The sequence below is a fragment of the Perna viridis genome, chromosome 3 (genome assembly GCF_037379345.1).
Source record: "Perna viridis isolate PV_CMFRI_1.1 ecotype Kerala chromosome 3, ASM3737934v1, whole genome shotgun sequence".
Lineage (NCBI taxonomy): Eukaryota > Metazoa > Mollusca > Bivalvia > Mytilida > Mytilidae > Perna > Perna viridis.
This window is the reverse complement of record NC_142447.1, coordinates 17,342,561-17,355,418: the sequence shown is the minus strand read 5'-3', so window position 1 is coordinate 17,355,418 and position 12,858 is coordinate 17,342,561. Positions and strand designations below refer to the sequence as shown.

General features: G+C 31.6%; 1 protein-coding gene across 1 annotated transcript; it reads left to right on the top strand.

The window, feature by feature from the left end:
- The first annotated feature begins 1,636 nt into the window (after window positions 1-1,636).
- On the top strand, window positions 1,637-5,075 carry LOC148621246 (perlucin-like). The gene is made up of 4 exons (XM_088573983.1): window positions 1,637-1,821; window positions 2,302-2,399; window positions 3,457-3,547; window positions 4,836-5,075. Exons 1-4 carry the CDS (start codon window positions 1,782-1,784, stop codon window positions 5,057-5,059), a joined length of 453 nt encoding a protein of 150 aa, XP_088430109.1. The 5' UTR covers window positions 1,637-1,781; the 3' UTR covers window positions 5,060-5,075.
- The last annotated feature ends 7,783 nt before the right edge of the window (window positions 5,076-12,858 follow it).

The window sequence follows — 12,858 nt, the reverse complement described above, 5'->3', positions numbered from 1 at the left end:
TAATTAATCCATTCTACTAGACTAGTATCATGAGCACCGGTTTCTTTGCTGTCATAAATTTTAGTACTTTGTATTTGCTGCCAAAATGTGGGACAAGAATTAAAATTACATAGGAATTTGTTTCATTCTGCAATTGCATGTGGAAGTTGTGATTTGGTCCTGTGGAAGAAGGTCAAAAATTAGGAATTTGTCCGTGGCCACTTTTCATTTCTTTTGGGTCTTTGAAGCATGTGTGTTGAACTTAAAAAATGATGGTGATTTTTTTTCTAAAACTCTCACAGTTATCTTTTTTATATATGTTTCTATATTAGTCATATTTGTTTTAGTTTGAGTCGATTTTTAAATTTTTTTACAAAAAATTGTCTTTTGAATTTCACGACAAAATTAATTGTGGATACGTACCTAAGACTAGTACATTCGGAACTACTCGGCATTTCTGTATCACAAAAATAACTTAATTTTCAGTGTTTATTCAACAGACACCCCTTTCCGTGAACATTTTTAATGTACGACGTTCACATTTGTACTGTCAGTTGCAGGCAGTATTTTATAGATATTCCAATTCTATTATTGGACGTTGTTCTATCCTGGCAATATAATATTAACATGTAGTCGCTCGTGTGGTTCAATTGGTCCACATACGCCCCCACGATGTAATTTACATCGCTTTCAATTAGCAATGTGGTGATTGTCTTCGCTACTCGCTTCCATACATCAATAAATAGTGACTTCAATTTTGGTGTAGCTGAGAATTAAGGTAACCATAGGATAGTGTTTTTTTTTTTTGGCAGTATTCCAACAAGCTTACAAAATGCAAATGATTTTGGATATATAATTATCATTTGCTGACGTTTGACGTGTTTACTCGCAAGAATATGTTTTAATTGTATACTTCTACTACTATTTATTTAACATTTCCAAAAACAATTGAAATCCAACTTGACATGTGAAAATGCAATACCCACAAAGTTCTAGTTTGGCCGACTGGTCTTTACTATTTAGGAATGTGGAGGAAGTACATACTGATACTTTTTGATTCACTATACACATCGTTTATATTTAAATTAAAATTTTCTATTCATTGTACTTCGTGAATGTGCTGGTATTAAAACTGTTTCATTTTAACAAAAATACAACTGTTCTGATGAGGAAGCGTTTCAAAAATGTGCCAGTGGTCCGTTTATTGAAATCTGCTTTGAAAGCTATCCGTTTATCGACATTTTCAGAATTATGTGATACCTTACCACATTATGATGAGTATAATCAAAATATAAGTATCAACCTCAATGACAATCACCATGTCTTAAAATATGATTTAATACATGTAGTTGATACATTTGATATCAAAAATGGAAGGTAAAATAAAAAGAGTTCCACTACAAAAGAATGTAACAAACCAGATTTTTTCATACAGAACAAATTAACAAGTCCCAGTCTTACTAAACAAACTGACCCAACATTAACGGACATGGAATCGAAAATATGGTCAAGTGATCAGATTGCAAACGTACGACGGGATTTATAGATACCATTACTTCTTAGCACATAAAATATCATCCATAAGTAAGTTCAAATAATGTATGAAATTATGTAATTTTGCTTAAAAAAACAATTTTAATTTGCATTTATATATCACAGAAAAGAGACGACAAGCATGTTAGAAAAGCTAATAATTGTACAAATAATTTTCGAAAGTAAACAGAAGCGAGGACATATTTCGATAAACCTTATCCTTCTGTGACCTTTATGTTCTGTTAACATTCTTAGTTCAAGTGATAAGGATGTATTTACATACAGCTATTATTGTATTTGTGTCCATTTGTAAGTAACATTACTATAGTATATTGTTGTTATTTGCTAGCATATTAATTTATAATTTAATGGTTATTGAAAATAGTTTTGTTTTTATCTTATTATAGTTTAGTCGATTGTCTTATTTCGTATTTGTCTATCAAACAAATGTCAAATTAGTTACACGTGTAAAGGGAATTTCTAAATAATTAAATAATAACTTTGATTATTTATTGAACAATGTTCTCTTGAACAAATGAACAATTTGTAAAAGCAAAGTTATGTATGTATTTACCATACATTGAAATCCAATCGAATCTAACTGAGGTGATTTTAGCCTTTGTTACATTCAAACGTGTTCATCAAAATAATAATAACAATTAAAAAAAAAAAAAAATTAAAAAAAAAAAATCCATTTATTTCGTGGGTTTCCTACTAACCATAAGTTACTTTAACACTGTAAATTCACTCGTTAAGATTAGATATGTGATAAAATACTTTTCATTCTAGATGGTTGCATTTGTTTCGAGTGTCCTACTGGATGGATTACAGGATTTGATTCTTGTTACCTTTTTCATGAAGTTTCTCTAACATGGTCAGAATTTTCCGTATGTTAATAAGTAGAATATCATAGGGTTATAATTTCTTTCCATATCGATCCTATATTATGTCCAAAGACGGTCGTTTCGGACCAAGAATAGCTGTATTAGGCAGAGGCATTACCGAGGTCCAATAAGAACTGTCCGAGGATGTAGAATACCTATATTGAGTCTGTTCGTATCGGAGATTTTAATACATATTGAGCCTGTTTCTCCGTATTGGGCATGTTTTCCGTATAGATAAAATTATTGATTTTATTCAATCCGGACATATAGTATTGAATGCACAAATTTAATCATAACTGGCTTGTTATATTGTCAAGTTGGCTTTTTGTAATCTCATAACGATAGTTTTGAAATGAAGATATTGATCCCATTTATTGAATAAAACGAACAATATATCAAGGCACCGTCCAAAATAGAAACATCGTTAAAAAATCCACAACACTTCTCTGTTTACCGAGGATTTTGGTTTTTTTGGACTTTATATTTTTTGCCTTTGAAAGTTACACTTTTGTTTGATTTTCCTCAAAAACTGCTTATTACAGCGGCTTGAAATTTTAAATACATTCTTTATGTTAGTATACTATATAGTGGGATCCATTATCGAAAAAGCGACATAGACTTCCCATTTACCGTGGACTTTGTTTATTTTCCTTTTCTTTTGTGATTGAAAGTGGGGGGTATCACTATTAAGCCATCCCTCACATATCTATCTTTCTTGTTTTTTTCATAAACGATAGATCTTCATGAATATTGTCCTGTGTTTTGTTTTTGTTGCTTCATGTATTAAACATGCCCTTCTTTAATTTAAAATTTTTAAATTGAACTTTATGTAAACAAAGCTTCTTCTCGACTACTGCATGTATAATTTTACAAAAAATATACACATTTTATCACGTATCCTAACCTTTATAAAAGCAAGAAAATTAATTATCGATGAATGATTAAGGATCATTAGTCTTGAGAATGAGTAAATCTGTTTTGCTGGAATAGTAAATTGTTATTCATTGCATTGCGTGTGAAAAAAACCAAATATATGCATTAATTATGTATCATTTTGAAGCATTTTTGTCGCTCTATTGGATCACATTTGGCACGAATTGAATCTGCAAGCGAGCAAAAGGTACTAGCTGACGAATTAAGGCATTTTAACGGTAAGTTTTCTCTAAAAAACGTAAAACGAAGGCCTCCTAATTATACCATGTTCACGAAGATATAACGAGAATTGGTATGGTGCATATGTCAAAGAGACAACAACCCCACCGGGATGAAAATGTAAGTCCAACGCAACCCATTCTTGAGGGTATGGTATGTCATTATCCACAATTTAATGTTTCTGATACATTACTCTATTTTCCTACAACCTTTGTCAACTGCATCATACCAGATCTGAGACAAAGAACAGAACAATGACTTCCTATGTTCAGGAAACATATGCATACCCTTTTACTAAGCCTAGTCTATATTCAAAGCTTTGATGACTACTTAAACTAAATTTTGCCCATCTGTAGATAAAAACGTATTTCCATCATGTAAATAACTGATTTGATTTGATTCGTAGCCTTCTGATTGGTTAGGTCTCAATGGGCACCGTAGGTTATTCTGGAAGGACGAACATAATATTGTAACATCACTAACGTCAACTGATACGCTGTCCACAATGAAAAACTAAATAACGTTTTAATAAGGATCGATTTTGAATTTCAATAAATTAAAATCGTAGGATTTTTTAAATATTTTTTTACCAAGTTATGCTTGCATAATCATTTTTTTGACAATAAACGTTTGTCTATAATTTACTTCGCTGTTCAATAAGCTAAAACTACCTTAACTTGTCGTCTTTCTAAATTTCAGGCAGAAGGTGATTCACGCATGTCAAAATCCCACTGAAATCACTTTTATTTCTTGTTATTTCGAAAACAGTTATTGATCACTGTCTTTTATTTGGCTGTTTCACCTTTGAGATAAAACAAAAAAAAAATCTATATATCGTTCATGAAATTTGCACTTTTGAAGAGTTATCGTTCTTGATTTAGTTTCATTAGAGTGATTTAAGTGGGAGCTAAATGTATGACTTTCTAAAAAGTGCAGATCTGAGTGCAGAAATGATTCTCGTTTAATGAAAAGATAGCATATGTAGATTGAAAAAGCACCGTTTATTTGGTGGATTTTTCTACACCACGAATCACTTTATCATTGGCACTGTCCGAATTTTATGTTGACTGGTACTTAAAATTTGTAATGCGCAATACGTATAATTGGTAAAAAAAAATTGAAACAAAATATCTTACACACTTCAGTACTGTAAATACACCATTCCTCATTCACGACACTCCTTTTCTCGCTTTAGAGAATTGTGGTGTATAATTATTAAGCTGTGAATTAAAAAAATACATGGGAATATGCTCCTACTTTTTTTCCTAATAAGCAATATGCTTGCAGGAATATTTTGGCTAGATGGGATAGACGATGTAAATGAAGGCGACTGGCGATGGGCATCAAATTATGACGAAAGGATCACAGAGACATTTTGGTCTCCTGGAGAACCCAACAACGCGAATGGTGATGAAGACTGTATGGAAGCGTCTAAGGATCGCCAAGGGTTCTGGAACGATAGACCTTGTTCATATCACAATTTTGGCATTTGTGAAAAAGAAGTTGAATAAAATATTATTACTTATATTTTAGTGACAAAATTGTTCTTCTATAAAGAATAATTATGGTACTATCATGCCAGTGAATGCAGTTTATTTCATTTTTAGGTTTTTTATTTATAAGATTGAAACAATCTTACCGATAGACGAGTATGTAGTAAAATATAGTTCTGCCTAAAAACCAGGCAGGGGGTGATTCAGCATAATTATCTTAAGATAATTAATGAAAATGTATACCTAAATATTTGTTATCCTTAAAACAACTCTTCCAATGTTCACATCCTTGGATCTACTATATATATGAATGCAAACATTCTGGTGAAAGTCTTCCTGTACCTTTTCTTTAGTAGAACATATCCATAATCTAAGCGTCAATATCTGCAGCGGACTACTTTTATATTCACTTATGCTACCTAATACGATTACTATGGGGCCTACATTAGGATTAACAAAAAAAATGTATCTGAATTAAGAAAATGCATGAATCACTCGCTATAAGTCTCTTCCTTGTTTTAAGGCAGAGCTGTACGTATAGCATTTAAGGAGATAGAATTATGGTAAGGGACTTAAATCTTGCAAACCATTGGAATGTTTGTATTCAGCATTTTTCATCAATCTCATGTAAGCATCAAAGTAACTTTGACTGGTTTCATTCTGTTTCAAATGAAAGCTTTAGAGGCTTGCTTGTGTGAAATTGAATATGATACAAACATTTTACTGATTTATTACCCTTACCCTAGGTCTACCTCCTTAAAGAAGCTGACATTATATGTTTCGTTTTACATCAATTATCAAAACATTAAACAAACGTAAAATTCAAGACAACAGAATCCAATGCCATGAACAAAAATTTGATACAGAGACGATCCACATACGCAAGTTCAAATTAAAATACAATTACAAATATAGAGCGGAGATTAGAAAAACGAGAAGGATTACAAAAACGCTTGCAACATGAAAATGAATTCCCACAATAACCGGGAGTGACTTCAGCTTCTCTAATAGGGTATACGTATGTTCTGCTGTATCAGTGGCACATGTCACACTTCATGCAAGTAAAACCCGCTTTGTCTTCACATGTTCGGTGCGTTATCAATTTGTTAAGTTGTGAAAGCTAACAGAAAATCTCTTTTGTTTTCTGTGAGATTGAATATTCATTTCGGTCAATCAAATTTTGATGACGACCATACAAAAATTCTACAAAGGCTAAACCGAATAACATCGTAGATACTTATTTGACAGTAGAGTTTTCTGCTCTTAAAAAATTTTTGTTCAAAACACATGCACGACAATAACGGATTAACTATGAAATGTGTACGTCGTACTGAACATGTTGGTAAGGGAAAGTTTACAATTGGACAGTCATCGCGTTTGTTACAAAGTTATTACTAGTATTTCAAGCGTCATCTCTAATTTTACGAACATGCTAGCATTCATACATTTTAGACGTAATATATCATTGTTTGAGCGTAGCAATTTTCGAGAAAGATAAAGCATCTGTAATTTGATGTTTGTATCATAATTCAAATTACTGACCGATGATGGGGAGGAAACGTGTGAAGCGTCTTATTTATCAGGATTTGAAACATAAATAACTAATCAAACTAAATACCCCCACCTCACCATTTGATAACATGCACCTTTTAAATCCCATTTTGATTTGCATCAAATCTAAAATATTATTATAGCAGGCACACAGTTAGGACAAAGTTTAACTGAAAGATTCATTCAATTACATTCAATGGTATAGGATGAGAAACGAAGTAATGAGGTGCTCTCATTTGCCCATATATGAAACTCACTAATTAATTCGGATCAAATTTCAAAATAAGAGGCGCACAACAAGAACATAATTAGGATAATTTGAAAATTTTATTAAATTCCATTCAAGATGCCTCTACCCAGTGCAAAGTAAGGACTTTAGAACGGACTGTTAGTAATTTGGAGAGTGACATGGCTTTATATTCTCAACCATTAAAACCGATAGAGAAACTTGGCTATCAATGTCAGGTGTCCGCTAGGATGAACATCATTTTTATCCTGTATATGCAGCAAGCTTTTGCCCCTTTGCTAATGGCCTAAGAAGAGGATGAAATGAGTAAAGAGGAGGCGTGTCAGACCATTAAAAATTTATTTGCTGTCAACCAAGTCTTTGGATTTGAGTGGTCGAAATGGTGCTTTTATACATATATTTTGTCGCAGAGCTGAAGTCTCTGGTTTGTCATCTTTAAGATGACATAAGATCCAAATGGCAGAACGTACCTCTTACTGGAAATGGAGTATTTGGTTGAAATTCTTCAGGTGAGAGAAATGACTATCAGAATGAATGACAAAAACAAAAACAGTTGTCAAAGGCTCTTTGGGAATCACGGTAGCTGACGGAAGAAGGTATGGTGATGTGTCCAGAATTACATGTAGGGGGTTGCTTAAATTTTCTTCAGAGTAAAAACAATCTTAAATAGATCTATCAACATATTCATTGTCTATTTGTTTTATCAATTTAATACTTGAATAAAAGTAAGTGTAATATATATATATATATATATATATATATATATATATATATATATATATATATATATATATATATATATATATATATATATATATATATATATATATATATACGTAGGAATTTAACAAAAATTCTTATTCCGTTTTTCAAAACTTTTCAATCTCACATACCCATGATCAGTCTATAATCAAAAGCATCCGTCGAGCAAAAGGCTCTTATACTGATATCATACCCTAAGGCTAAGATATAATATAAGAGATGCCATGATGTAATCTATAAATATTTGCAAGTTTGGTGATGTTGTGAAATTAAATAATAAGCATATAGAATGATTCCTAGAATATGTCTTTTTTTGCATACATATTTTTAGATTTTCATTGTAAAATGAAATCAGAAAATCATATTTTCTATATTGTTTAAATTTAATCTTCAGGGTTTCTTTGTCACTAAAGGATATCAGATTTATACCCTAAAATATTACAATGAACAGTATGTCTGACTGTCACAATAATTTATGGTACTTTAGATACTTAGCAATACTGCTGTTCTCTACCTTCTCTTCTAACAAGGGGATGAACATAACATACTGACCGCAGAATTAATACATTTTTTGCGGTACGAACTTAAAATGTGAGAAATTTTTTCAAAACTAAAAGATCAATCGTACACTTACACACAACACAAATGACATAAAAAACCGATAAAACTCAGTGACAGTGATTTGCTTTTATCTGATTCGATGATGTACTAAATATTAGTTGAATATACAGTTGTAAAATGTATTGACATTTCGTTTTATCTCTCATCATATTACATTTGTGAAATTGTTTGTATTAGTTTTGTTAAGTTTTTAAGACACTTTATGAAAACAGTCGTTCAGCGGGTCGTGGTTTTCCTTTCCTCGTTTGTCTACCCAGGACTTGACCTTTTGTGAGCAACTCGGCGGGTGTTTCTAGAAAAGCAGAGGACGCTTACCCTACCGGTGCACCTGGTCCATGCTCCCAGTTTTTAGCGGAGTCCGAGTTGCTCATTTACTTCTGCTATTTTGTATGTAAGATTTTAGTTACCTTACGTTCCTTGTTGTGTATGTCGGTTTTCCATGTCTGGTCGTTGTCTCTGGATTACATTCTTTTGATTACCGTTATAACCTTGGTTCCCTTGATTACTCTTCCATGTCTTATACATGTAATATCAACGTATCATCAAGATAATATTTAAAATATCGTGATTTATGCAGCGATCTGTCTAAAATCTTGTCTGCATTCATGATGTTCGCAAAAGAAATATTTCAAATTTTACATAATAATAAATACAGCAGAACTGTTATCATTACAAATGACTCGACCAAATAGTTAGATGCTTTATATATTTCAGAATCATGTCATATTCCAAGTTTCCTTTTATTTCTGTCAGTCGTATTGAAAATATCAAATTTATATTTGCAGGAAATTTGGTTGATGGGAGCGACGATGTAAACGAATCTGATTTTAGTTTGGCTTCTACATTAGACGACAAAGTAAATCCAATATTTTGGGCTCCAGGAGAACCCAATGGCAAAAGAGTTTATGAGGATCGTATGGATGTTAAACAAGGATTCCGTAAACTCTGTAATGATGAATGCTGATATATGCGCCAGTCCAGCATCTGCAAAATGGACGTGTCTTGTTCCAATTTTAAAGTTGTAGGAGATGCGTTAATTGATAACAGATTTGTCCTTTTTTGATAAGTATTAATAATAAAACAAACTTATAGCGTTGCGTAATCAATTTTGTTATGTTAACGGAACAGAGTATATGTCATAAGCGATAGTATGTAGAACGAATCTGAAACCTACATTTCTGTGTAGTCTTTCATTTGCACGTGCTTAGAGTCAATGATTTAATACTCCTTTTATGCAGAGTTGACACAGTTTAAAGGTGTTGATTATTCTATCGGGTTGTTAAAAGGCTAGATAAAAAAATGTCATTTTGTCACATTCAGAGCTTGTACGGTCGAATTATATAGATGCAAGTGTGGATACATGTAAGAAGTTATGTATTACTGTATGATGCGTAATAGTAAATACAAAAAGAAGATACTATTGTTTAATTGTCCGCACATTTTTACGAGATGTTTATAGAGGTTATCTATTATGTACATATACGTAGGAAGTGCGGAAAGTAATATATTATAATTCCGATATTACTTCAGGTTTTAGCATCTGCAGTTTAAAACAAACTTTGGGTATTCTTATGTAGGTCTTAATTTCAACAACTATCTTAGAGGTTCTTTTATATATAAATTTATTTCTATTTTCGAACACGACACTGACCTTGAGTGGGAAATAGTAATGAACTGCCACTGCCTGTGAACATGAAACATAACAGCAGTATATAAACAAGCAAAACAGTATGCTTCCAACAAACGTGATTTAATTCAGTGCTATTGAATATTAAAATAATGCCATATGTTCAGAAATATACATGTGATAATATTAAAAAGAGTTGTCTTCGCAAAGAGTGTATCTCGCTCTTTTTCCCGCTCCCTTGGGACGGGACACCTTTTGACATGCCCAATTTGGCGGAATCTTGCAAGATGGGAGTCGTCAGGATCCTATATTTCTGCTTTGGTCCATATTGTGCTTCATCCTGCAGAAACGACAAAACATACAAAGCACGACATTTATTTGTGATTATTCACACAGAATGCTTGTGCGAAATTAATTTAGGAACATTGCAATATAAATACATAATCATGTACTGACCAATATATTGTCAACATTTCAGCTTCTTTAATGATCTGAAAAAAAAAACTACGTTCTGTTTATAACACGATATGCCCCATATTTTAATTATGTGCAGTTACTGAAATTCATTTCAAGAAAGTATATTAATAGTTCTGATATGCCCTTGACTTTTCACGATGACATTATGACATTCAATACCACAAGTAGTACCATGCACATTATGTCAGAACAAACAAAATAATAAAATGAAAATTTTGTTTTCTCTATATAAATACAGTAATGCAGACAGTAAGGAACAAAAGAAAACTTTCAAACACAGTGTCAACATGATACAGTTTTTGAAATAGTTTCATGTGAACATTTAATTTTAAGAGTATTTCAAATATATATGTTACAGTTGATCTTTTTTCATAACTGTTTGCCAGTTTCATCAACGTAAATATTTGAATACCCTTATCCCGATTCTTAATCTCATTGCAAAAAATCAATCAAAAACAAACAAAACAACCAAAAGAAAACAAAAATATTTAAATATAAAACAAAACAAAAAGAAATTGCCGAATAAGCAATAGTGGTACCACCTGCCTTTTTTTAATGTACGCCTTTTTATTTTCGGAAAATATTAACATTCAACAAAAATTATATTGAGACCAAGAAATGCAATATCATATAACACATCTTAGAAATACTTTTCTGATTATTTGTATTTCCCTGTGATCAACGGAATATATAAAGATTTTCAGTTACTTACTTAAAACACACAGAAATGAAATATAATATTTTCTTAGCGTTATCCGTTGTCTGCATTGTGCACCTAAACTTTTTTAATGTTCAATTTTCATTTGTCCATAAGATTAACATGGCATACACTACCGGTATATCGACCATTATCTATTTATTAATGAAATTAAATATACGAAACAAAGACAAGGGCTATTTTACATGTACATATTTCGGGATTGATGTGTATTCATGATTAGTAAAAACAACTTTTTTTCAAATTATAATATGAGAAATTAAAGTAGTAATAACACATTTTAAACTATCGTGCAAAATTATTAAAAATGCAATAACATTAATTTGATGTAGTATAAATTTTCTTTTCTCTATATACATTCAGTAACCAAGACAGTAAGGAACTGAAGAAAGCTTTCAAAAACAGAGTGTTAATAAGATTCAGTCTTTGAAATAATTTTATGATTAATATTTAATTGTAAGAGTATTTCAAGTATACGTTTCACATGATTTTAGTTACATCGACCGGAATATGGTCAACAAATACAACAAATAGGTGATGGTTCAGTGCTTAGTATTACCACTCCATATCCAGGTAGCTATGTTTTGAAAATAAGGCAACTGTATACGTGAAGGAGCAATAACTGCTATGATTATTGTTGTCCTTTTGCATTACTGAACCAATATCCACTCATCAAGTTAAAAATGAACTAAAAATTGTTTTCACAATTTGAACATATGAACATACCAAAGGCCTCTAACTTTTCTCCCGCTGCTCTGTCATACAGTAGGGTAACAGTCCATTGAGTAGAAACCGAGGAATAAAGATAACCCTGTCACTTATGACAGTTTTCTTGCGTTGTATTGTATTCTTTACAGAAAACGTGGATATACGAGTTTTGAAATGATGAATGCATTATCGTTCATGAGACATGACAGGGGGAAAACCTTCAAAATATCTAACTATTGTGAATTTTTTTCAACTATAACCTGTAATTAACAAACGTTATACAATTCTATTGCGTTTTTTTAAAATGAGGAAATATCCGCAAAAAAAAATAACACTGTTAAGGAGCATTCGATGGACACTACTTAAGTTCAATTATACAAGCGAGTAAAAACAAACCGCATGAAAATATCGAACTCTATCTGTTGTTCCGGGAGATTGATCAAGATTTTTAAGGCATCATAGATGTTACATTTGTAATAAAACAAAACATTTACTATATTGTCACTTGACATCCAAAATGAACTTCATATGACGACCACAGAAGTACTGCGCAAAGACTTCAATGTTATGAAAGATATAGTTTTACATTCTCTTAAGGTCTAGTAAGAAACAAAACCATAGTAACTGCCTTTTTATGTATAATGTTCAGTTTTGAATAGAATAATTGACACTCGCAACCAGCTGAAGTGTTGATACAAAGATTTAGGTGATTGACTATGTGATCATATGTGTTTTCTTTTATTGTATATTTTGGTGAATGTCCGAGTGAGCAGTACACCGATGATTGTTATTTTAGTGTCCCTAATTTTGTGGACAAATGGGGTCAAGGAATTTTCAATTAATAAACTTAAGTCATTAGTCAAGTGTTTTTGACGTGAAAACGATAAAACAGTTTATCATAACTATAAATTACAGTGCTATGTAAACAATTCAGTCAAGATGTTAACTAGAACTGAATTTGTTCTTCGTTACTGTATTTTCATCGCTAAATCTTAAATAATTAAAATGCATCGTTTTAAACAAAAAATATAATTAAAAGACATGAAATCAAAATATATTAACCGAGCATCACATCATGGGCCGACCTTTTGGTACCGGATTTGGCT

What these genes read in the sequence shown, in the direction of transcription:
- LOC148621246 (XM_088573983.1), top strand. Translation starts at nt 1,782, where the DNA reads ATGTATTTACATACAGCTATTATTGTATTTGTGTCCATTT. An exon ending in TAACATGGTCAGAATTTTCC is followed by an intron (nt 2,400 to 3,456) that starts GTATGTTAATAA and finishes ATCATTTTGAAG; the next exon opens with CATTTTTGTCGCTCTATTGG. An exon ending in CGAATTAAGGCATTTTAACG is followed by an intron (nt 3,548 to 4,835) that starts GTAAGTTTTCTC and finishes ATATGCTTGCAG; the next exon opens with GAATATTTTGGCTAGATGGG.